Here is a 25,851-nt window from a genome sequence, read left to right on the forward strand (position 1 = left end):
TCGGTTTGTATTTAGTATTAGTATTAGTATTAGTATTTTAAAATTTGCTAGAAGTTGATACGGATTAAGAGACTAAGATAAGAGCTTTATGGATCACCCTCGATTATAATAGAATATATATATTGTACAATATCCAAAAAAAGTATACTTCCTAAAATATTAAAAGTTTCTTGTGTAAATTGGGGTTTATTTCATCTATAAACAAATCCAAAAGATTCATATTTACTTTTTCCAAGTTAATAGATTTCATTGATCATTAAAACATTTGAGTTTAATTATTGCATCTGAAGATATTATTAATCAAATTTTGTCATTATGTAATTCGTAACATTAAGTTAAATAAATCCACTTGAAAGGTACTTTCTTGAGATAAATTTATAAGGACAGCATATTTCAATCGTACCACTCGTCCAATAACAATGGTGTGGTGGGGTGAACAGGCGCCGTCTGGTGCAACAAGATTCTTGCCGTTCCCATATGGAGCGGGATGTTCTTGGCCCACACCTGGCAGCGGACTTGGATGTCCCGGTTGGGCGGTAAGTTCAGGAACTGGACACCGATTATGCGCCTCAGACTGGGATCCTCAGTGTAGGTGCCGCCCTCGTTGTCGGAGGAGTCGTTCAGGAAGACATTGCCCTTGGTGAACAGAGCCTCAGCCTCGAAAAAGCGTTCCGGCACATAGTCGATCTTAACATCCAATCCCTTTTCGTTCTTCACCTGACAGGCCACCCATATGCGGTTCATCCGCGCCTCCATGCCCAGATCCACCACGTAGTCGTACAGCTCATCTGGAGCGTTATCGGGCAGGGTCATGGCATCGTTGTAGGTGATCGCCTCGAAGCCCAGTGCGTGGGTGAGCTTCATCAGGATGCAGGGCTTGCCGGAGGCGTAGCCCCAGCTGTCGTCCAGGTTGCAGGCCATCATGCGCTTGGGTCCCTCGAGGCCATAACTTTCCACTATGCGCGACAGCTTCCGCCGGATGGCGCCCAGCTCCTTCTCGTTGCCGATGCCCCACACGATTTGCTTCTGGTCGCCCACATACGTTCCGGGCGTGGTGCATAGTCCGGGAAACTTGGGGCACCCTGGCCTATCCGCCGGTATGTGTAATGCCATCACCAGCACAGCCAATCCGCCCGTGAAAGCCCCCAGCACCAAGAAGAAGACGATGAAGTAGGCCACCAGCTTAGTGATGCGGCACATGGTGACCTCGAGCGGTGGGTTGCTGGTGCGAGTGGAGCGCCTGAAAAGATACTCCTCCACCCGTCGATCCCGCCGGCGTCGAAGGCGTCCCACTTCGTAGGGTCCGGAGTACACAATCGCGTCGTTCGGCATATACAATAGAATGTGTGCCCTGGCTTTTTTGGAACTGTATTTTATTTAGAGAAAACCGAGAATTAACATTTGGGAAAATCAAATTCGTTTGAAAAATCAAGACGAAACACTTTTTTATTTATTTATTTTGTAGTTGCTTCAATGCTTTATATCTTAAGTGCGCTATCATCAACCATACCAAAAATCAAAGAAGTAAAATACAATAATTTTAAATATAGATAGAAATAAGCAGAGTACTCTTTTAAAATTAACGCGCCTATTTCTCTATATCGATAGACACCCTGCGGATTAACGAAACCCTCGTTTCATTGACAATATTAAGTATTTTCACGTAGCCAAAGGCTCGGTCACACTAACATCCAAACCAAAATAAACGAAATTGCGAAAATGGACGAAAATGTGATTGCTGCTCCGCTAAGTCGAATCCCGGGCACCAGTCAGTTGAAGGAACAGCACAGCAAGGACTTAAAGACCTTGTCTTATGTCCAGCTGTTAGAGATTAAGGACAGGCAGTCGCACTTTCTCTCCTTTAAGTGAGTTTTTGGTGTCGACCTGTAGAGTTCCAACTTATTTTTTGATTTCCCGCTCCAGAAAGAGACTCGTACAGTTGCCAGACAAGGGAAAGCGCCTCCAGGAGTCCTACGACAAACTGCTGGACGAGATCAAACGTCGCGATGAAGTGGAAGAAGCGACTCGAATGCTGAGCGGTCTCAATATTGTGGCAAAGGGAAAGATCGCTCTCAATAATCTGGAGTGGAATGGTAGAACCACGGACGAAGGCGCCCATGTGGACGACATTCTGGACAGCGATGATGAGGTGGAGATGGATCCCTTAAGGATTATAGCCCAAGGAACGATGCACGAGAAGAAGGTTAAGGTGATTCCACCGACAGTGAGTCTCATCACGGCCGAGGATCTGGCGGATATCGAGGACTTTAAAAAGCCTGCTGACTCTCCAGATTCCGCTTTGGCAGGACAGAGTGACACCAGTTCCTTGCCTGCCGAGATTATTGAGATAGACGCCAGTCAAGTGGCCGCCAAGCTGACTAAGGAGCAACCGCCCGACCAGCATTCCCTCTACCTCATAGACAAGACGGAAACGAACGTGAATGCCACTACCAGGGAAAAGTTTATGCCATTCCGCACCACAAGGTCAAATGTCCACGATCCCGACAAGGAGCGAGTGCGCAAAAAGGGCAAGCACTGGGAAATAACAGCGGCCACCCCGCCCCTCATTCAGCACAAGGAAGTGCAGCTGGTGCCGCTGGCGGAGTCAGCCACCCTGCAAATGGATTACATGCAAAGAGTTAAGGTAGTGCCTATGTTTGGCCTAAAAAAGTTCCTGTTTAATCAAATTTATTCATAGGAGATGCGCATTCAGCAGGCTGAGCAGCGGCTGGCCAGGCATAAAGAGTCCAGGCTGGCAGCAGGAGTTATCCTGCCCGAGGAATCTGTCCTGAAAACCAAGGCATCCTTCCGCAACTATCGCGATCCCCAAGCCAATTTTCTCATCGAAGGCAGGCAAAAAGCCAGCGAGGCGAATGAAGTGCTCGACCCCTCAATTCAAGACAGAGGGGTAGCCACCAGTGGCATTCACTACACAGTTTTCGAGTAACCTGTGAGCAGAGCGTGTGATAGAATCCCATTCCTGCTCGTCCTTTTACAACAAACTAACATTGTGAACTATTTATTCGTGTAGGCAACAATTACTAAATAAGACTGCATATATAACTCACTATGTGTGTGATATTTAGATAGAATAGAACTGAGTGGCCGTGGAGGCCTGTAACTCGATTTGGCCCATCTTGAACTGCAGGCGCTGCAGCCACTTGAGAAGAGCCTCCGACTTGAAGGTCTGCTGCTCCTCGTAGTCGGGTGCATAGTCCCTCACATTCTGCAACCGGACGTGCAGCGTGTCCGACAGTTGCGTCTGCGAGGAGAGAACGGGACTCCACATGGGCAGCAGCTTGCCCAGCACCGTGGAATTGGTGTCCTTCAGCGCCTCCAACAGACTAAGGAAGTGCAAGTTGACCATCTCGGACAGCTTGGAGTTGGCGCTCTGCGTCTGGAAGTCCAAGGGGGTCTGCGGCTGATCCTTGTTGACTGTTGGCTTGGCGTGGGACACCAATTGCAGGATGCAGGGCGTCACCTTTGCCCAGAACTCAAAGAGCACGCCCAACGTGCTGCCCTCCGCATTGCTGTTGGTGTTGTGAGCCATCTGCTCCAGATAGACCGTCCACAGCTGACAGAGGGTGAACGCGTGGAACAGCGAGGACATGTGCAGTACCGAGGTCTTTGACTGCTCCGCGAATCCGGCAAATATCACCTGAATATGATCGGCGATGTGGCAGGAGGCTTCCTGCGGCACCGGCTGCGAGTAGGTCACTCCTTGATGCTGGTAGTGTACACTGGCCGTTGGACCAGCGCCCTGTCCAGTCTGCGGGGGCAGGGGCGTTGGAATACTGTGCGTCTCCTGGCGACGCTGCATCAGAGCCATGTGAGTGAGGGAGCCGAGCAACAACCAAGACAGCAGGCGCATGTGACCCACGCATTCGGTGAACTCCTTGGGTCTGAGAAGGGATTTTAATTTCAATAAGTTTTAAGAGGTTTTTCTCCCAATCTGGTACTTACCCTTGCTGAAGGGAAGATGGAGCATTGTTTAGCCAGGGCAGATAGCGAGAAACCGCCTTGTTGTCCCTTGAATTGCCACGCGACATCTCCAGGGCCAGGTATTGGGCCACCGCTCCCTTGAGGACTCCGCCCAAGGTGTCTTCGCCCAGCCCATTGCTCGTCTGGCCGTTTTTGAAGTTCTGTAAAGATAAAATTTTAATTTAAAGACTTGATAAAACCTCTCAATATAAAAAAAGGACTCGCATCAGATTTGATACCTTGATCTTGCTGAGCGTGTGAAAATCGGCCAGAAAGTCAATAACATCGTTGATATACTGCCTCAAACAGTCCGCTGAATTGGTGGTCATCATGGGAGCCGCATCGGGCAATCCAGGAGCAGCTCCTGGGGGAAGAGTTCCGCCAGCATCGAGCAGCACAAATCCGATGATTGTGAGTAGATTGTGGTCGGGAATATTCGACTTAAACTTCAGGGCCTGGACGAACTCAAAGATCATCTGGCGACAAAGTAGGTTCTTATCCCGATCCTTGTTGAAGGAGCGAATGTTCAGGGTGCACAGTTCGTAGAGCGTTTGGTATTCCAGATTCGTATGCTGCACACAATAGGCCATGATCTTGGAGTAAGGATCGAGCAGTGTTTTTGGAACGCAGTTGAGTCTCAAAGTGGCCGCTATGATGTCCAGCATGTACTCTGCATTGCTCAGACTGGGCATGACGACGATCACTTGGCGCAGGAGCGACTCCATGGCCTGCATCGCCTGTGACCAGACGGCCAATCCCACGCCTGCCTCCGCTGGAACGCACTGGAGATTCAAGTACTCGGCCATGTTGCGGAAGATCACGGGCAGCTGTTCAACAGGCAGTGCCTTCTTGGAGGTCAGTGAATCGCAGACCATGTAAATGGGACTGGTGGCATTCAGATCCTGGAAATCTTGTAGTGCCTTGGCGATGCTTCGGAAGTGGTTGTGACGGATTTTCACTGGGTGGAGAAAGCGGGACATATTAGAAAAATCATTTTTTATAAGACATTAGTCATTACATACTTTTCATTTGGGTCTGGAACACTTGCAGGAAGATTCCATTGGGGGCCAACTGGTGAAGCACGCAGCGGAAGAACTGAAGGGCCACCGCCTGGGCACTGCAGGCCAAGGGTGGACCATTCTCGCCCTGCCACGCGTGGGTGCTGCTCAAACAGATGCTGAAATGGAGAGAAAATTAGCCTGGAAGAATATTTTCAGTGTTGGGGAGTATCTAGGTATTTATCAAGACTCTATTTTGTAGTACTTATTACCTTACCTAGGTTAACAAATTATTTGCTACCATTTATTAATCTTTATAGGCTTCTCTTAAAACTGAGCTGGGTATTTTCATAGGTAATACAAATTTAATTTTACTTTACTGCTTATTTTTTCTATTATCTTCCCTATAGAGTATAAAAAAGAATAGTTCCACTTCAAGACAGGCTTATTAAATATAATATGATAGTTTTTTTTATCGGTTTTGGTTTAAGTATTTGTATAATCAGAAATAATGTCTGTTAAATACCACCCAAATAAGCTTTAAGACATGGAAATAAAATTAAAATTATTTTAGTTCAGAAGCGACTCAATATACATAGATACAAAATGTTTACAAAAATTGTTTATTTTTTTTTTTTTTTTTTCGCGCGGAGTCCCACGGCCCACTTACCCGCCCAACCGACCGAGGGGCGCAGCCGTGTATCGTACGGCACGATTCGCGATAAGATAGACGCGAGATAGGAAAATAAAGGTAAAGGTCCGGGGAAAAAAGTAATAGTTAGATCAATCTTGTGCCAATGAAGCAAGTATCAATCGTTTTAGGAGCGGCAGAGAGTCAAGATTTGATATTACAGGAAAAAGTCTATTATAGTCAGAACATAATACTCTGAAAGGCACATGCAAGGCATAGTTAGATCTAAAATGATTTAAAATTAGGGGAAAATAATTTCTAGTTAATCTACTTGGCACAGAAAAGTTTAGCCGACTTAACAAGTCGGGGCAGTCAATATCACCATGTATAAGGTTATAAATAAAGATAGTACCAAGCATCGTTCTACGGTTGGCTAGGGATGGTTAATTAATCAAAAGAAGTCTACTAGAATAAGAAGGTAAGATAAGGTTTGCATCCCAGTTTAGGCGCCGTAAAGCAAAAAGAAGGAAGTTTTTTTGTACAGATTCAATACGACCAATATGTATTCCGTATTGTGGACTCCAGACGGGAGACCCATACTCCAGAATCGGACGGACTAGCGAAATAAATAAAGTTTTAGTCAAATAAGGATCATCGAATTCTTTTGACCACCTTTTAATAAATCCAAGCACTCCTCTGGCTTTATTAACCATGGACGAAATGTGATTAGAAAATTTTAGTTTAGGGTCCAAGAGGACGCCAAGAGCGTTTACAAGAGTTATTCTATCCAAAGAGCTGCCACTTTACGTGTAAGTCGCGTATATCGGATTGGCCCGATAAAAAGTCATCAGCTTGCACTTGGAACCGTTTAAATTTAGTAAAGTAACTCGGCACCAGTTTTAAAAATTATCTAGATCGGATTGCAAGTCTAAATGGCAGGAAATGTCCTTATACTGCAGGCACAACTTAACATCATCTGCGTACATAAGTACGCGAGAATGACTTATAATTGATGGAAGATCGTTAATAAATAATGTAAAAAGTAACGGACCCAGATGGCTCCCTTGTGGGACACCGGAGGTAACACGGAGAATTTCAGAAATTGAATTTTTAAAAAGGACCCTTTGTGACCTGCCATTTAGATAACTTGAAATCCATTTAAGCAGATCAACTGGAAAACCTAAAAGGTCAAGTTTTTGAATGAGAAGTAAGTGATTTACAGAGTCAAATGCTTTACTAAAGTCAGTGTAAATGACATCTGTTTGAAAACTACTATTGAAGCCTTTTATCACAAATGAAGTGAGCTCTAGAAGGTTTGTGATTGTGGATCTACGTTTTATAAATCCGTGTTGACACGGAGAAATGATTGATCTGCAAAGGTGCTGCAAATGAGGAGTAATAATTTTTTCAAAAAGCTTAGGAATAGCTGACAACTTAGAAATACCTCTGTAGTTACTGGCTTCTAACTTGTTACCTTTTTTGAGAAGAGGAATAACAAATGATTCCTTCCAAATATTTGGGAATTGGGAGGTTTCTAGAGATAAGGTAAACAACTTGTGAAGAGGTTTGCACAGGGCCTTAGCGCAATACCTAAGCACGCACCCAGGAATACCATCGGGCCCTGGCGAATAAACAGGCTTAATACGAAGAAGATCCAAAAGAAGAGAGCTTTCTGTTAAAGTGGGACTTTTAAACTTAATTAGATACTTTCAAAACGGTGCTCCTTTTACCATATTTATTATCTTGGTAGGAAAATCTGGTACCTGTCCCAACACTGTATATTTTCGATAAATCCACTTACCGCGATGTCATGGTAAGAATCTCTGGCAAAAACGGAGCTGCCATGGCGGGCTCACGGTGAATAAAGGTGCCTAGGATCACTATAAAGATGCCAATCTCCTCATCCGTGTATTCCTCAATGTGGGCACCGCAGTCGGAACAGCGCTCCACGATGGTGTAGTCGCCCACACGACGGGAACTCTGTAGTTTTAAATATTTAAAATACTGAATACCTGGCATACAATCTTTTAGAACTTACCCCACGGGGAGCATGAGCGGTAGACTGAGTTCCATGTCCATTGGAGGCCTCAGCTCCAACCTCATCATCATCATCGGGCTCGGGATCCACGGGTTGGAAAGGAGGTGGTGGCCAGGATCCCGCAAACCGAGATCGGATGTCCGGAATGGCATTGCTGTCCACATTAAAAGGAGCCAGTTTCTGGCGAGGACGCTTGATACTATTACTGGAGGTCAGGCCACCGCCAGATGCTCCGGCATTTTGCTTGAGCTCCTGCTGGACATTCTTGAGGATGGAGGTGTGCAGATCTACCGAGGGCTGCGATGGAAGCTGAGCATTTGGATTCGGGGGAGATTCCAATGCCACCTGCTTTATAAGACGACGAGGAGAGTTGGTCCTGCTGCTGGGTGTCACATCGTCCTTCGTGCTCTCCGAAACATCCAGGCTGTCCTGCTTGAGGTGACTAATGTCCGGGAGGTTGAGGCCATCTCTCACCCGCTCCACCAGCGTGGCCACCGTGTCCTGCGTTCCAATAGGCAGCAGTCGCTCCGGAGTGGGAATCTCCAATGCAGCAATGCTCTTAGGCGGCGGCAGGCTTTGCATACCCTCGTCCACCTCGTCCCTGGGATTGGGCATCACGCTCATCTTGGACAGCGGCGACTCCGGCGAACCATAGTTCTTATCCGTGCGCTTGAGGGCTTTAGCTTGGGACTTCTTTTGACGCGAGTCATCCGCCGAGGAGCTCGAGTTTCCGGCACTGCACTCAACAATCGTCTTGTGGCGTCCAATGGGCTTACTGGCACCCGCAGAGGATGATGCCTGCATAGCGGCAGGAGCACTTCCTCCACTGCCATTGCCGTTGGCCGATCGACTGCCACTTCCGCTGCTGGATCCAGCTTTCCTTTCCGCTGCAGCTGGAAAATCTTGCAGGGCACCCAGTGCCTTCAGGTGATTAGTGGCAATGGCGGCAAACATTTTCGAGGTCGAGGCGGCGGCATTCTCCAGCGACTTGTTGCGCACGGTCACCGCTCGATGGACATCCACTGGTGGACTTACAATGGCGGTCTCTGTGGTTTCCGCACCCACCAGCGGGGTAACAATCATGCGGACGCCCTCCTGCAGGCTGTGCCTCGTGTGGGTGGTCACCAAAGTCTCACTGGTGGTGGTGGCCTTAATCTTGGTGGTGTAAGTATCGCCAACCTTGGTGGTGATCATTGACTTGTGGGATTTTGTGGATTTCTAAAATATGTTTTTTTATTTAGATTTGGAAAAGCAAAGTATAATCCTTGGTTTTACCTCTTCGGTGTATTCAAGGGTTCGACGATTGCGGGGCATTACGTCCTCGAAATGTATGGTATCATCAAATGATCCCTGTAAAATATATATTTTGGGATTTAAATAAGATAATATTAAATCTTGACATAGATTTAAAGCATACCGGAGCACTGCTGCCGTGCAAAGTGCTGTCCGAGAGGTCGCTCTCCGGAATTGCCACCAGTTCCGACTCCGTCTCATCCGCGTCCAGGCTAGAATCGTTGTACTTCCGGAACGCATGCTGAAGCTTCGGGGTGAACGCCACATTTTGACCCTTGCTTTTGGAGGCGGCACTGGTTCCCTCCGAGGGAAACATTGGGCTGGCCGGTGGACTGGCCTCCTTATCGTCCGGATCGGTGCCCAGAGAGGGCTGGCTGACGTCACGGGATCGAGCGGCGCCACCCACGCCCTGGATGTCCAGGATAGTGGTGGTCGGAATGCGTCGGCATTGGTGGAAGTGACCCCGCAGGCTGTTCATGATCAAGCGGATGCCCGCGATGACATATCCACTGAGTGGCGGTGTGGTGTACGAGTACTTGTAGAGCACCACCAGCAAGGTGAAGAGCCAGTTGCGACGTGGATACTGCTCCAGGTGCCACAGGGAATAGTTGAAGACTAGGTTCTGGTATGATTCGCCCGAGGTGCTCGTCGGATTCGGGGCATAGAGAATGATCTGCATAACCGAGGGCAGGATGAGGCCGCCAATCAAGTGGTTCTGGTCCAGAACCTGTGGAAGGTTGGCCAGGAATGCATTGAACACGGCAGAAACCCTAAGAAAAATATGGGGAAATAATTACGAAGGTTAAACAACATGATCACCAATTACCTTAGCGATTCCGGAGTAGTATGGAAGGTTTTGTCGATCTGGTTGTGGCCGAGCAGTAGGAAAAGGTGCTTCAGCACAATATTCTGGGTCTTGGTCATCGGTTTCTCCTCAGACGGATATGCCTGATCCGTGCGGGACATAAACTGCATCAGCATGAAGACCAGCAGGTGAATGGTCTCCCGATCGGACTCCTCCAGTTCCGTAATCCTTGAGAGCAACCCAATGAGGTTATCATCGTTCAAGCCTCCCAAAGAGTGGATGTGGCCATCTATCAATTCAGAGAAAATAAAGACTTAATAATTAAGAATGTCATTGAAACATACATCTGCTTGGAGGGGAATGGGGAAAAAACACCAATATCTTTAAGATTTTTTTTTGTTTTTTTTTGGGTCACAGCCACATGCCAATTTCACAATTAGATTGATTTTCGTTTATGTAGATTTAAAATTTTGTTTTAATCTTGTATAATATACAGAAATGTCTCTGTTGAGTAAACGCCAATTAGAATTCAATTAAAATTTGTCGAGGGATATACAAAAACAGATAGAAAGAGATATAGGAGATAGAAATAGAGTCTTCTTTTGTAGAGTGGTCCGCGATAGAAATGTTGAGCATACATACCAGTTCGAAGGGGGAACACACTTAAAACGACAATAGTTATGAAAAGCAGAGTTACACACACAACTAGATATCTCAGCTGGATAATACACTCATATAGAAAAGTGAAATGCTGTTAGATCGATGGATTGATGGTACGAGTAAATGGGGATGCTGTAGGTGTGTTTGTACATGCATGTTTTAGGATGTGTATTTCTAAAAGAACTTTGTGACTTTCATCAAGCATTCTAAAATACATTTTCAAACTAATAAATGTAATAAACCAAATAAAATATATATTTGAAAACTGATACAAAAAGTAGTTAAAACTTATATATGAGTTTTTAAATATTTATAAAATTTAAAATAGTATACCCTATTAGATAATTTATTTATAAAAACTAAGCAATTTATTAATATTATTTCCATTAAGTAAATAAAATACATACTATAATAAAATAAAATCCGTTCAAAATTATTTTTTCTAGATCTAAAAACATAAATTTCTCCGGTCTTGGTTGATCTGAATGATAATGCGAATGGTGTTTACACACTGACCAAGCCAAAGCAACACCGAAAATTGGATACCCCACTCACGAGGATGGTTGTTTGAAGTAAGGTGATAATTAATAAATTTTAGAAGTGTTACCGAATTCTAAGCAACTGAATTTAAAAAATTTCTGGAGAAACTTAATCGTTGCGACCATAAAAATAATAATATATAGTAGATGACGGAAACAAAATATACCTTTTTAGGTGAGATCGAACTTCCGAGATTTGACTGCAAATAATATGAAAACTAACTCAAATTAATGAGTTTTTACTTTGCTTGGAAACCTATAACTAACTCCGAATCCTTGTGAGTGGTGTAGGCATTTTGCTAGAACACCGATCATCAGACGCCACCGAGGGAGGGGAATCACAGAACAAACTGGCACACAGAGGAACACACATGCTCTAGCACCTACCTGGGTTCGCCGCGCTGCCGGTGGCCGTCGCACCCGAGACCTGAGGATGCGGATGGGGTGCGGCATCGCAGGTGCAGTGCAGGGGGAAGGCCAAGTTCGAGGGGCTGGGACTGGGGGCCGGCACGATGGCCGGCTGCGTGGGCAGCAGATTGGGTGCCGACGGATGCTTTTGGAAGTGGGAGTGGAAGGAGTGATGGGGATTCGGATTCCCCGCGATGCCTCCAGCTGCAGCTCCCGATCCGGCCGGCGCTTCCTGGCCGGCTTGGCCCAGCGATCCGCTAACTGATCCGCTCGCTGCGGCGGCATCGGCGGCTGCCTGCGACCGCAACAGCGTCTCCGCCTCCTGCAGCGTGGGCATCGGACTGTGGTGACTGGGGGGCACGGGCACACAGTGCACCAGGTACTGGTGGCTCTGGCTGTGCGTCGAGACTAGGCCGGCGGATGTGCTGGCGTTGGTGGCTACGTGTGCAACACTACCGGCATGGTGATGCGGATGATGGTGTGGATGGGGGTGAGGGTGTGGATGAGGGTACTGGTGGTGGGCATGTGGATGGTGGTGGTGGGTGTGATAGGGAAAGGCCGTGTGCGCCGGCTGGTGGATGGGACAGGGCGGCGGTTTGGGTCGAGTGGAGCCCGCTGCCGCTGCTGCTGGATTCACCGACTGGCTGCTGCTAGAAGCCCCCCCACTACTACTGCCCAGGAACTGACCCAGTCCGAAGCGCGAGGTCTTCCGTTTGAGTATTGGCGCCGAGACCTGGCGGCTGTAGATCTTCTCCTTCTCGGGCACTGAAAAGGAAGTGAAAACGGAAAATATTATTAGCAGGATCTCTTAAAAAGGGGAAATAAAAGAATTTCCTAAAATCATAATTTGATCTAAAAATGGTACATTTTTATTTTTAACGAATACCATTTTTCGTTTTAATATTTCAAGGTGTATTTAAAATGCTTGTTTCTAAAAACAATCGTATTTATTATATTAAATTATTATGGCTGCAGGCAAAATATATTAAAATATCCAACGCTGCGTATGAGTAATATAAACGTATAAAACGTATTTTAGACTGCACTATACAATTTACTATTTTATTTATTTATTATTTAATCAAAGTTTAACTCTGACAAGGACCTACTAAATGACAATTGGGACCCGGTAAGTTAAAATACCTCTAAATATATGAGGGCTAACGTTGCGTATGATTAATAAACTAATAAGCAATTACACCATTAATCAAGAATTTGGTAAACGAACATACCATTTTATGTTGTTATAAAAATAAAAGAAATGGTTTTTATTTTGCAAAAAATATTTTTCTAAGAAGCCCTTGTGCACTCACCAAACTTGCTGTCCTGTCGAGGGGCCATGCTGGCTGGAGCGGACATGGTTCGCTTGTAGGGCCACTTGGTGCCGAAGGAGGCGCTCAGCGTCTTGGCCATGCTGCCACTGGTGTCCGACTGGCTGAGGGCCTCCCGGGCCTTCTGGATCTTGGCCGAGAGGGCTTCGCTGCCGTTATCCGAGTTCCTCAGATCCCGCAGGTACGAAATGTCGCCGCACTTCTCCAAGTTGATCTGCGCCTCCACGAAGAGCGTGTCGAAGCGGTTGAGGAAGAACTCCCAGCCGAGCATCTTGCGGTCGGAAAGGGAGTTGTGCAACTGGTAGACCGACTGCAGCACCACCGGCCGGTCCACGATGAACAGATCGAACTGTGACTCCAGGCAGAAGAGCAGCGACCGAATTGCCGTGTCATGGATGGTCCCTATGTAGAGGGTCGCCCGCTGCGCCACGTACACATTGATGTCGTCCATGCTGGCGATCAGGTGGCAGAAGGCGGTGGCCAGCGCCGTCTGCAGACCCACCTCGGAGCGCAGGGGGGTCGAGTCCATGAAGCGGGTAATCACGGTGACTCGCTCCACTGCCGTGAAGCGGACGCGCCAGTCCGCGTCGTGGAAAGCCTCCTGCACCACCCGCCAGAAGACGTCCGATCCGAGCGGCAGAGTGATGCAGTGCAGCAGCAGCGGCACGCCCACCTGGCAGATGTGAGAGTGCTCCGCGTTGCATAGCTCCCACAGACTGGAAAGGGATATTTTGGTGGGTCACTTAGGGGAATGCATTGAGTCATCTCCACTTACTTCTTGATGAGCAGGTTCTCCTGGCACCAGATGAAGAAGCCACGCTGCTCCCTTGCCGCCTTGGCCAAGGCATCGCCATGGAGAGCCATCGTGTTCAGGCACTGCAGAACATAGTAGAGAATCTCCGGCTTCTTGATGGTGGGTATTTCCTTTGGGGAAACAAGAGAGGTATGTGAGTAATAACACTAGTCTGGTAACACACAAGACCTAACAAATGCAAGAATACAAATTGAACTTTACGTATACATGAATGTGATCTTGTGATCATACTGCAGTTGCAGGAGTTAAATGGTATACTTCAAGATGTCCCCTAATTTTTTTAATACTTTTAAATGGCAAGGATGGATTTCTATATTAATTGGTTGTTAAGGGTTATTGAGATCTGTTATTAAGGTTCAAAGCAGGGTGTTGTTAATTATTCATTATTAATCAATATTAATCATTATTCTAGTTAAATAGTTCGAATCGCTTTAAGAAGATATTTGGAATCGACAACTGTTACTGAAGTTTGGGGATAAGAATGTCCGAATTGATAAGTAAGAATATTAGCGTGTTAATAAACAGTTTTTAACGGATCTTCTGAAATATTTTTGAAGTTTTGGAGTGTCCTGTTTATTAAGAAAGAAATGTTTTATAATATACTATGATGACATCTCCTACCGTTAGCAGCTGATGTATGTACTGCAGTGGCTGGGGCAGCGTGTCCAGGGTGAACTTGAACTTGCCCACGGAGGTGTGCCAGAAGTCGTCGCTGTCCTCCTCCTCCTCATCTTCCTCGGATCCGCTTCCGTTCTCGCCGCCGCCACAGGCTGCTCCACCATTGGCACCGTTCTCACCCATGACCGAGGCACTGCCGACGTCGGCATCGGAGGAAGCACGGGCTATGGCCCGGTCTGTGGGCAGGATGGAGGCCAGGTCAAGCTGTTCTGAAACTGTTTCTACCGTCGCCGTCATGATCTGCATGAGACAAGGGGGGCGGGATTAGCGAAGGGGATAATGCCGCGGGATCGCACAGGTTTACATCGTATATACACGTGGTTATACATGTTGTGTACGGTATTGTTACATTCCTGAGATAACACATGTAGACAAATGCAATGTTCGGGGAGCTTTGACATTTCGTTTACACTCACATATCCGTCTTAAGATTCGTTTAAGTAACAAAGTAATTTACATCAAAAACGGTACATAACACACGTAAAATTGCATAAATTTGTTACATTTTCTGTGCATTGCTGTGATTATAATAACATTACTCTTAATTATTTATAAATTGGTGTTTGGGTGAGGCAATTAACTGAGAAAGTGCTGTACATTGAACATGCTCGTCAACAATGATCCATAAATTAAAAGAAGTATCTGTTATGGGAATAAAATTAGCATTGAACGCAATATTTACATGTTTAATAAGGTAAGTAAAATCGAGATTGACTTAAATAAAATGTACATTTATAAAACTCGTGTTTTCGAATTTTTGTTCGATTTACGATAATTTGTAATTTATTTTCACACACATACAAGATACTTTGAGACACAGTAGTTGAATAAAATGATTAAAAAACTAGTAATAGAAAAGATTTAAAAATAATCTAGTATTCGGATTGAAATGCTATTGAATTGTAAAAAAGTAAAAAAAGATCCTTGCGTATTTTCTCTAAAAGAAAATATTTTTCCAGATGTGAGTGATGTCTGTCAGCCTAATCCTTGGATATTAGCAGTAGAATTATATAAAGACTTATAAACTTTGAAAATAAATAAAAAATGTTTTGCTTATTTAAGCAAATTTATATAATTTCTTGAACCTAGTTGTCATCTAAAATGTCTCTAGGGCTAACTAATAAACATTTCTATAGTGCTAAAAAAAATTCCGCTAGGACCGCAGTATTTATAAATAAAGTCAGAATAACAAATGGATACTTTTAAAAAAAAATAATACTTAACCAATAGAAGAAAAAACACTCTGTACATTTATTTACACTTAACATGGAGGGTACGTTTTTTGACTTGACATAAAAAACTATAGATATTGAAAATCGAATTATACAATTATCGAATCGTAGGAGGGTATTATAATTGGGCAAATGATAGAACTTAAATTCGAAACAAAGTTGTATAGCTTTTGTTGGTTGAGTTGTTTGTCTTTTGTTTGGTTTTTTTTTAAGAATGCACAAAGTACCTCGTCTGTGGCGTGAACTTTTCTCAATTCATTACTATCAACTGAATGCCCATTTTCGTTATTCTATAAAAAATATACGAAGAAATAAAAACATTTGTATAATCGTTGGACAATTATCGATTTCAATTTTCGAAAGAAAAAAATTGAATTGGAATTTGTGTTAAGGAAATCAAAAGTAAACCAAATATAGATTATGTGTGGATTAAAATAAACAACTCGAATGCTCACTTCAACTTAGTATTGCTGTGTTGCTGTAATTAATTAATTTGAATATTTATAGCAAATATATAAAATATTTATGTTTATATGGGGTGTTTCAATATACCTACAGTCAACGCATAATATTTTGAGTTAATTATTTGTTTTTTTTTTTTTTTTGTATTGTGTAAAGAACTTTAAAATTCGAGTATGGTCGTCAATAAAAGAGTGACAACTTAAGAACATAATTTGTACGGGTTGGATTGCTTATGATCGAAATACATACGGAACAAACGTGGGGCATGTGGACGAGCACTCCGCCCACAGAGTGGGGTTCTGGTTGGGGAACAGCGACTGGCACAGGACCTTTTCAAAGAGAATTATACAATGGGATTAGTATCGGATCTGGCCAATTTGGAAGGCGAGTACAGCTAAAAATGAAGTTTGCTTAGTGGTCAACATACAACTGATTGGCATTCACAAATCAATCATGCATACATATAGAAATCCTATAAGTGTCATACGGATAGGTAGAAAACAGGAATTTCACTGAAAGTATCTCATGCAGGATTTTGAACAAGTTGTTTACATTACTGCCAATCGGGTACTACGCGAGTAAAACTTTGGATTATCCGGTTCAAAGTTTTAAGTCCAATGGAAAGATTTAAACTAGGCACTCGATCTGCCTACCGAGAAATCATACATAGATCGATAATAAGAGTGTGGTTCCTCTAATAAGAGTGTGGTTGTAGTGTAAGACTAAAATTCGTAATTCGGTGTCTGGGGTAGGACTATGCCGAACCGAAAGAAAATCGATCTCTAACAAAACGGAACTGAACTCACTAGGGGCGGTCAATCTACATAGGTCAACTAGATATAAAAGCTTGGTTATGCTAAATCATATACTCTAGTAATGCTAAACAGAGATAGAGAGTGGTGTGTGGAGTGTGTTTGTGGAGACAAAGATTGTTAGAGTGATCGAGCGAAACTATTGTTGTCTTTTTCTGTTGTTCGTGTCGTGTGGTTAATAAAAGATTTGGTTGTTTTGGTTTGTTTGAGTTGAGTAACGAAATGTTTCAACAAATGCTTCATAATGTAATGTAAATTTGTAATTGGTATTTTTTTTTTGTTTAACGAATGAAAAATTTGCTTGTGGTGCATCACCTGCCATTATAATAATTTTTCCATCGTCTGAAAAGAATTGATCTAGCTTAAAGATATCTAATAATGATTGATAGATTTTAAATTTAGTTTGGTATTAGTTTTGCAGTTTTTCATGAGTTGATATTAGTTTGTAGATTTTTTTGGGCATAGACGAGAAGTTTTCGAGTGTGAGAGAGAGACAGACAGTTTCGTACACGCGGAATAAGGTGCGATCGAGCGAGAGAGATACAGCGTTAGTTATGTTATTTTTTGTACAGGCAGACGCGCAGTAGAATATGTTAGAGATAGAGAGAGAGAAACAGATATACATATTTATGTAGAGAGAGATAGCAAGATAGACAAATAGTAATGGGTGAAAAAGATAAGTACAGGTGATCGGGATGACGGTATGTTATTCACGAATGATCGTTTAGATGGTAGTTAATTCATACTTCTGAGATTGTTTGATTTAGTCTGAGGAATTGTTTAGTTGGGTCAAGTAAGTAGTTTACAAGGCATAGCAGTGCAGGTTTCTAGGTTTGTAGGTTGTAACAAGGTTCGGTTTGCGCTTTAACGTGGGTTTTTAGGCTAAAGTAGGTTTGTTTATAGGGACGCTCGACGGGCGAGTCGCCATTCCATACCATTCGCCCGCAAAATTTAATATATTTTATATAGTCCAGGCTCAAGTACTGTCTACATTTAGCTACTTTTTGGTGACGTTTCACTGCTTTACTGTTACGGTGGTTAGTTTATTTATAAGTGGTTGGGTTTTGGGTGGTTTTTAGGGAAGAAATCGGGGCGGGTCTTTATAGACGGCTTATGTTACAACCGGGGTTCGTAAGGAGGGCTTGAAATAAATCAAAATTGGCTGGAAAGTCTGGGGCGTACCTGCAAATCCGCCTAGGGGTCCAAGGGGAATTGGTAATGGAGCCATAGATAGGGAAACATCTCGATCACGGGTCTTTTCCTTGTCGGATTCGGGTGGAGACTTGCGGGAAGACTTCTCCTCTTCAATTATGTCCTCGATGGGAATCTGGAATTGTGTTCATTAGAAGGAAAGGCTTAAAGTGAAGAGGGTGACCCACATCTGGTGGACGAACAGGATTCAGGGGGGCCATAAACTGGACCAACTTGGTGGCTAACTGATGCCACATGATCGAAGCTTCGCAATAGGCACATTCTGCCACCTGTTAAAAAAGTGCATGGGGCTTGAAAATATAAATTTATAAAATAAGACTGGTGGCAGACATCACCTTTAAGGCGCAGACATGACTGCTGAGTCCCACTCGGGCAGCGGTTACCATGCACTTGATCAGTCTGGAGACATTTTCGCAAACGCTCGTGTGGATGCCCATGTGCTGCTCCACATCCTGCAGTTCCATTTGCTTCAGCAGGATGTCCAGCATGAGGATGCAACAGGTGAGGTTGTGCTCGGCATCCGTTGAGAACTCCGTGTGACGATTGGTGGGAGCCTCATCATCCGAGATGGCGGACGTGTTGCCCGAGTCGTCCTCGACGACAGGAGCTGTCGCACATTTAAATACTTTACTTAACAAGCTGTCTAGAAAATACTTACAAATGGAACTGCGCCTGGGTGGATTGGCCATGTCCGCCTTGGTCTCCTTGCTCTCTTTACACGGCGTCTTGGGAGCCTTGGCCAGGGATTGGGATTGGGCATCCTTCTCGCGCATCAGCTCGTGCTGGATGCCATATTTCATAATGCGAACGCCGTCGCCAAACATGGCGAATAACTGCACCAGCGGAATGAGGATCTCCAGCTTGGTGAGGATCTGCAGCCAGTGGAGGGCCTGCTGCTGCACCTTGGCCGTCGTCTTTTCGAACCGAATGGCCACAAAGTTGTACATGGTCTTGGCATCAAAGCCCAGCGGAGACATTTCCGGATCGAGGATCTTGCTGAGCACAATCTTCAGCTCGTTGAGCTCCTTCTCGGCCACGTCGTTGGTGATGGCCTCCATCCAGTGGGGCATCACATAGTCCCAGATCTCGGAGGTGATCACCTCGTACGGCACCAGGCAGATCAGCCTCTGCAGACCCTCCTTCAAGTGGCTGGTTCGCGAGGCCAAGGTTTCCCAGTGGCCACCGACGCGGGCATACTCGGGGGGATGGGGCAGCAGGCAGGAGATGAAGACGTTGTAGTGGATGCGGCAGATGTCCTTCAGCCAGTCGCAAACATGCTCCACTTTTAGCTTTTCAATGGTGCTCTCCACTTGTCCAGCAGCTAAAAGAAAATTGGTTAGTTTTTAGAGATAATTTAATGCATGATCTTTAGTCACCATCGTAGGAGTAGGCGGTGACGTGGAACCAGTGAAAGAGCATGCTCAGGATCCTGCCCAGCACCTCGACAGGAGTGTCCGCGGTGGGCGTACAGCGGCCCACCAGCAACCAGATGCCGTAGCGGCCCAACCGCTGGCGCTCCTCCAGCGAAATGTTGTCGGCCGTGAGCGGGGAGCCGTTCTTCTTGGACTCGGACGACAAGGACTCCTTGCCGGGCTCGAAGTTCAGCGGCTTGGCCTCTCGCAGCAGGCTCACCACCGACTCGACCATGTGCATCTGCATCTCGGGGTCCATCTGCCAGGCGGGCTGCAGACTCCGGTGCACCACGTGGTCGCCTCCTCGCCGGGAATTGTGCCTGTTGCTGTGGCACTGGCTGCAGTAGCGGATCGGGTGGTTGCCATTGAAGCTGGCACACTCCGTGGAGAAGCAAATGGAGAAGGCCGCCTTCTCGTTGGAGCGGCAGTTCTTGTTCTCGCAGACCATCGACACCTGCTGCATGGGATGCAGGATGTCGCCGAACTCTAGGCTGCCGTGCTCTCGGTGGATCTCGTTGGCGCACTCGATGCACAGGTACAGGGGCGGCGGACAGTCGGGGGCGTAGGCGATGCTGATGCTGTGGTCGTAGCACACCTTGGCAGCCTCCGCGTTTCCGGAGTTCGGACAATGCTCCCGCTGACAAGTGAAGGGCACCAGATCATCTATTCGGGGTGAGAAATGAATATTATTAGGACTTAGTTTAATGAAAATCATTTACCACTTATTAATTTATTTTCACCGCATTTTTCTATGAAATAATTAGTTGATGTTCATTTAAAATGTTCAGGATCATAAAGCTATATTAGTAGTATTCAGTAAGAAATAATTAGCCAGAAGACTTGGATGTACATATCCTTACAATTTAAAACAGTTAATCATATTGTGAACTATTTCTTATTAAGTTTTGTAATAACTTTTAAATATTTTAAGAAATATTTATTAAACAAAATTAAAATATATATATTCTAATTTAATATTTAAGCATTCCCAACTACCTACTATAAAGTTATTACAAGAGGTCATTTGTAGCAGAAAAGTAATATCCAAATGTATAATTCTGTATGCAGCTATTTTCGAATGGGCTTGAATTTCCAGTTTACCCATATTCCTTAGGATATTGGTTATTATAGTCTACAAACAATCCTTAACTCACTGGTTAGTTTGGAGAGCAATACTTTGCGATCAAAGAGATTGGCGTTGAAGGCTGGCCAGTAGTAGAAGAGCAGCTTGGCAGCCGAGGTTCGGGAGACAGCGGTGCCGTAGGCCACCACGCAAAGGATGTCCTTGACCACATTGTGTTTGAGGGTCATCAGGCACTCCAGCAGCTGGCAGTGGTGAGCAGGATTGTTGGAGTACTGCAGCACCATCATGATGACGGAGGACACTGACTGACAGGCCTGGCATTCCTGCTCATCGGAGCTGCGACGGGCTGTATATTCAAACATATAGATTATCAAGGAACAGTATCCTGGAACATTAACTGTTACTCACTTATAGTAAAAGGCAAGATATAGTAGCATAGAGCGTTGACAATGTCCTGGTGCAACGCTGGCGGTAGAACAGATATAGTAGAGCTGACCAGATAGGGTAGGTTATCGATAAGATCTTTGTCGAGAAAGGGTAGGATGCAGCTTAGGCACTGCAATAGGGCTTTTCCGAAAACTGAAAAGAAATGGGAAACTCTTATCAATATAGGATAGCGCTCGGTCTCTATTAAAGTATCTTACCGATTTGTCCATACTGGATGCAAGGTGCCACATCGATGAGCATAGTAAGAGCATTGTAGAGGTTGCCATATTCAAGATTGGGATAGGCAGACATACGAGTGGGATCTTCAAGGGGATCGCGGATAAGCTCGTGCGGCGATGTACGCACATCTTTAAGGACAGCTGTAAATTAAATTGTTTTATTATCAGTCCTATTTAAAAATGAATACCATAATCTACAAGCTGTTCAGCAAAAAAAAATCTTAATACATTTTTTTAAATTTTAAATAAAACATGTTTATGAAAAGAGGTTCATTTGATAATATAGTAATACTTTGTAAGCTTGCTGAAAGAAATAGTTTTTAAAAATGAAGAATGGATTATGATATACAATGATTAACAAAATCCATTGGTTATCTTTACTTACTTAGTAGAGTTTGAGAAAAGTATTTGATATTGTTGGCAATATCGACGCCAGAGGGCGCAGGTAAGACGTTGTGCAATAGACGTACGTGGTATTCATGAAGGGCTCTCAGTTTTGCCTGAACTGTAAGCATGTTAACGGAAAAAAAGGCACTTGAGCACTCGGGAAAGTTGAGACTTCTGGGGACAACTTACAGGCGGCAGCGCGAGTGCCCATGTTGATGAGTTGCACCTTAAAGCTGCCAGTCATTATATCAGACAAATCCTTCGCATTGCCGAAGCTGCTGCCGAGGGACTTCGCATTCTATAATTAAGAAAAATAGCTGTTTTGTAAAAAATATTTAACGGTCCACACCCTGCATTACGTAACGCAACCCCCCTAAGATGCTACTGTTAGCAAAAGTACTTGAAATGATACCAAAATTCAAAGATAGTACTGAATTTTCATATACCACAGATGCTTTAGGAACTTAGGAATATATTTTAATAAACTTACCTCGAAATTGGTTAGTTTTTTCAATAGATTTGCAATTTTTTACGGGTTTAACAGCAAGCTACGTCCACGAAGAAAAATCTCTATAACTAAACTGAGTTTATGGTGTGTATCTGCGAAAGAATTCAGCTATCTGTTGGATGTCCGACGACCCCCTTGGCTTAAATTCTCCTCCGATTGCTACGTATAAACAATATTTAAAAGCGGTTTTAGGTAAGATACACTTTGAATATGTTTAGTAAATAAATAAGACAAGTTTTTAAGTATTATTTAGTATGAATGTAAAGGAATTTGTGTAAATTAAAGTTGAGGGGTGGGTACTTGACCCACTTTTACCACCCACCCTCGACAGCAGCCCCGGGAAACAGCTGTTCCGAAGTAGGACATGCGCATATCGCGTGTTTATCTCACATTTTCCGCACTTACCGGCCGTTTTCCAACAAGTGTTTGTTTTGGTCTAGCCGCTGTAAATATTTACTATTTCTAGCCGGGTTGGGAGTTTGCGCAGATTGTGCTCAATGTTTGTAAACAATCCTCAGCTGTTTATCCTTAATATGCAACCGGTATCTATTGGAGATTTTTCACGGTTTAATGTAGACATTTGTGTGCCCATACCCAAACGTAAAATACTTTTTATTATTAATACACAAAAAAGAAACACTTCTAAATTCATTACGGTTAGGTAATTTACCAATATTCACTAAAATGTAATGTAAGAACTAAATAAATCTTTTATAAATAGGGGGATAATTTTCTTTTAAAACCACACCTTCCAACAATTAAATACTCATTACAGAACTTAGCCAAGTTTTGGGGGTGTCTCACTTTAAGGCTTCCTGCGAAATGGAAAACCTCGAAAAAATCTAGGGGTTGTCCACCACTTTGTCTGGCTTAGGCGGCACCTTTTAACCCTAATGTTTGCAATCCAAAACACGAAACTCGTTTGGGAAACCGAAACCCCAGAATACCCATTTTAACAACCGATTTAACTGAACTTTGTGAACCATCGACGCCAAAAAACGGATGGGTTTACTGACTAGGATGATATGTCGCCAGAATACAGAGGGTTTATAGTGTGTATGTGTTTATTGTGTGGCAAGCTTGCAATTATAATTTCTGGTATTAAAGCGGAAATGTTTTATAGTTAAGTAGTAGGGGGAATATCTTGAATCCTTTGTAATTTATGGAATGTATTGTGTAGTTAAGGGCGAGAAACGCAATTGATTGATGAGCAATGGCCTAGAGGTCTGGAGAAATACTATGTGGTTTCCGAAAATATCCTAGTTGAATTGATTGACAAAAGGTGGCGCCGGCTGAACAGATTCCTCATCCTCGCGCTCCACGGTTGAAAGCTGACCGTCTTCTAATGCACTGAGAATTTCCTTCCCGCACGGCTTGTTGGTAACGCTTTTCTTGGGCAATGGCTCTGGAGGCTCCGGATCCGTACTGTACTCTTCGATGGCGGGCTGCTCCTCTACCTGGGCATTCGATTGAAATTCGGGTTCAGACTCCTGGTGCACCGGCTGCATCTCGTGCACCTCTTCCGGATCGTTCACCGCGTTCTTTTCCGGTCCGAAGCCCAAATTTTGGCGTTGGGCCTTCTGGCGATGGAACAGAATCTTCCAGTAGGACGAAATTGATGTCTTAATAGTGGGTTTCGCATTAGGTAGTGGTCTCTCCTGCTCCACGGGGTCGGGTATCGAGCTAGATTGTTCCTGACCATCTGTGAAAATAAGTTTTTAGTAATTAAAAATAAAACCTTTGCAATTCCTTTAATTACTAGAACTAATTGTCAATTTAAATTATAATAATATATTATAATAGTAGGCTTATCCGGCTCGTTCTGAATTATATACTACCTGCAACAGAAATGTCTTTTTACAATTTTTCATGAGTGGAAACAGACAGACGCACATGACTAGATCAACTCCCATGGTGAAGAATATATGTACATACTTTATAGGGTCTGAAATGTGGCCTTCATTGCGTTGCATATTTTTGAATAAAATCTTATCGGTATTAATCGAAATGAATTTGACATTTCTGATTTGTGAATTTAAGATGTTCACAATGAATATCCCTAAAAAAAGAGTCGCTTACCCTTATTGGCTCCCGTCAAGCGGGTGAAGAAACGGCTTATCGTGTTGGACTTGCCCAGCTCCTTGGGGTCCTCGGAGGAGGAGGACTCGCTCACGTCCTCCACTTGATCACGCATCTGGGGCTTCTTGCTGATTTTGAAGAAGCGCTTCAACGAATTGGACTTGGGTGTGGGGGTCACATCGGAGCCGGCCACTGGCAGACCTTCGGGGTCGGCCAGCGGAATATCTTGCAGATTGGACATGTTCGTCCACTATGTCCACTGGAATTTAAAGTATTTTTTTCAGTTTAAATATGACTCGTTTGTATACGAAATATATGATTGATATGCCTGGTGTGGTTGAACAAAGGGCTTTACGCAAAATGCTGGAAAATTCAGAGCCTACTAGTTGACATTTTCGATTAGGAATTTATCCAGCTGATTTGATCAAATCTTGGCCAATTATAACCAAATACTAGTATGCTTCCAATACGATTTACAAATCTCTTTTTTAAAAGATAATTATTAATAAAAAAAAATTAAATTAAATAATTTCAACAAATCAAAATGATTATAACACGAAAATTGTTCTTCTCCTATTAAAGCATTACTCGTTTGGTCTTGTTTTTTTGTTTCTATGTATCTTATGTATTTACTGTGGCAATTTGGCGACGCTCAGTTAACATGTGTTAACAACGACATCGAAACAGGTTTCAATTGATACGACTTTGATTTCGTTTTCTCCCCGCAATCGAACTGATTCCTTGGCCAGGACAAAGCCAAGCCGAAGCCTGCAGCCCCAGAAAATAAAAACTGAAATAAAAGTCAGAGGCAATTCATTCAATATGTGCACACAATACCCCTTGTTATTCTGCTGCCCCATTGTTTCAAATGTTCGATGTCCGATGTCCGCTGTCTGTTGTCCGGTTACTGCTGCAGTGTTCCGTTCCTGAGTTCGGCCCACCAACAAAGTGCTTTCGAAAATCAATTGAAGAACTGGTGGCGATTCCTGCTGTCGACACTGCGCCATCCCTCCAGCTCTGCTCCGATTCCCCGTTTTTCCCCTCTTCCTGCCATTGGGCACCGAAGTCCGTTAATTTATGTAGTTATGTGTTGCTGGTTGCCAGGATACCCAAAACAATGGACAATTGCTGCAGCAGTTGCAGCATGCGGAGCGTATGCCTTGTGCTTTTGTCTGGCGAAGGTGTTGAAATTCTGAAAAACAGATATGCAATATCGTATCAATTTGAATACCATAAAATACAAATTAATAAATTATAAATCACGTGTATTCCATACAACATTTTTAAGGAAAATTAAATTAAGTGAATACAGTTTTTAGTAATTTTTGATATAAATGACTACGGTTTAAGTTGTTGTGGAGAAGCCAAATTCGTTGCAGACTTACTTTGAAAACAAGAATTTACCATAACACTTGTATGTTGCATGATATTTAATTTATTTGATTTTTAACTTCAGACCCCTTAAAGTGATAGCTCTTAACCCCCTTAATTTATGTCCAACCACCCAAAAAAAGTTGATAAAAAAACCCCACCGCGCCGACAACAATGAGACATCAATAAATCATCCACAATAAAACCATAAGGGAAATGAACAAGGATAATGCAAGGGCAATCCTTTTGCCAGCCAACAGCTGCTCCACCACCCACACCGCCGAGAAGTGTGAAAATGTCAGCGGCAACGGGGAGTCATCTCCATCTCCTCCGGCTATAATGCTCGCCCATTTGTGGAGTGGGCGCCGTATAATGGCCAAAACGGAAATGTTGTTTGCAGCCAATTCATTGCCAACACACAGTTGCGAAACGGCAAACAACAAACAGCATA

The 25,851-nt window shown here is 44.0% G+C and overlaps 4 protein-coding genes across 10 annotated transcripts; 1 reads left to right on the forward strand and 3 right to left on the reverse strand.

Annotated features, from left to right (window-relative positions):
• Nucleotides 1-270: 270 nt before the first annotated feature.
• Nucleotides 271-1,399, reverse strand: LOC108041401. The gene has a single exon (XM_017119320.1). It carries the CDS (start codon nt 1,330-1,332, stop codon nt 394-396), a length of 939 nt encoding a protein of 312 aa, XP_016974809.1. The 5' UTR covers nt 1,333-1,399; the 3' UTR covers nt 271-393.
• A 281-nt stretch (nt 1,400-1,680) lies between these two features.
• On the forward strand, nt 1,681-3,067 carry LOC108041403. Its single transcript, XM_017119325.1, has 3 exons — nt 1,681-1,865; nt 1,924-2,644; nt 2,699-3,067. The coding sequence occupies exons 1-3, from the start codon at nt 1,720-1,722 to the stop codon at nt 2,945-2,947; spliced, it is 1,116 nt and encodes a 371-aa protein (XP_016974814.1). The 5' UTR covers nt 1,681-1,719; the 3' UTR covers nt 2,948-3,067.
• LOC108041402 (protein unc-79 homolog) lies at nt 3,004-22,037 on the reverse strand. Of its 7 annotated transcripts, none has more exons than XM_044457424.1 (27): nt 21,933-22,037; nt 21,632-21,740; nt 21,441-21,560; nt 21,035-21,196; nt 20,799-20,969; nt 20,461-20,736; nt 19,271-19,969; nt 18,553-19,215; nt 18,230-18,501; nt 18,062-18,163; nt 17,865-18,009; nt 16,998-17,054; nt 16,120-16,199; nt 15,636-15,698; nt 14,120-14,416; nt 13,460-13,608; nt 12,667-13,400; nt 12,041-12,118; nt 9,768-10,035; nt 9,066-9,711; nt 8,924-8,998; nt 7,649-8,866; nt 7,412-7,590; nt 5,004-5,158; nt 4,221-4,939; nt 3,964-4,142; nt 3,004-3,902 (listed from the first exon to the last, which is right to left on the reverse strand). In XM_044457424.1, the coding sequence occupies exons 2-27, from the start codon at nt 21,684-21,686 to the stop codon at nt 3,083-3,085; spliced, it is 8,382 nt and encodes a 2,793-aa protein (XP_044313359.1). In that variant the 5' UTR covers nt 21,687-21,740; nt 21,933-22,037; the 3' UTR covers nt 3,004-3,082. The 7 variants fall into 7 exon arrangements, with proteins under 7 accessions (XP_044313359.1, XP_044313355.1, XP_044313360.1 ...); XM_044457420.1 differs by having other exon boundaries at nt 11,333-12,118; XM_044457425.1 differs by lacking the exon at nt 16,998-17,054.
• Nucleotides 22,038-22,913: 876 nt separating this feature from the next.
• On the reverse strand, nt 22,914-24,380 carry LOC108047169. Its single transcript, XM_017127267.2, has 2 exons — nt 24,030-24,380; nt 22,914-23,652 (listed from the first exon to the last, which is right to left on the reverse strand). The coding sequence occupies exons 1-2, from the start codon at nt 24,268-24,270 to the stop codon at nt 23,210-23,212; spliced, it is 684 nt and encodes a 227-aa protein (XP_016982756.1). The 5' UTR covers nt 24,271-24,380; the 3' UTR covers nt 22,914-23,209.
• Nucleotides 24,381-25,851: the final 1,471 nt, after the last annotated feature.

The sequence above is a fragment of the Drosophila rhopaloa genome, unplaced genomic scaffold (assembly GCF_018152115.1).
Source record: "Drosophila rhopaloa isolate 14029-0021.01 unplaced genomic scaffold, ASM1815211v1 contig_155, whole genome shotgun sequence".
In the NCBI taxonomy this organism is placed as follows: domain Eukaryota; kingdom Metazoa; phylum Arthropoda; class Insecta; order Diptera; family Drosophilidae; genus Drosophila; species Drosophila rhopaloa.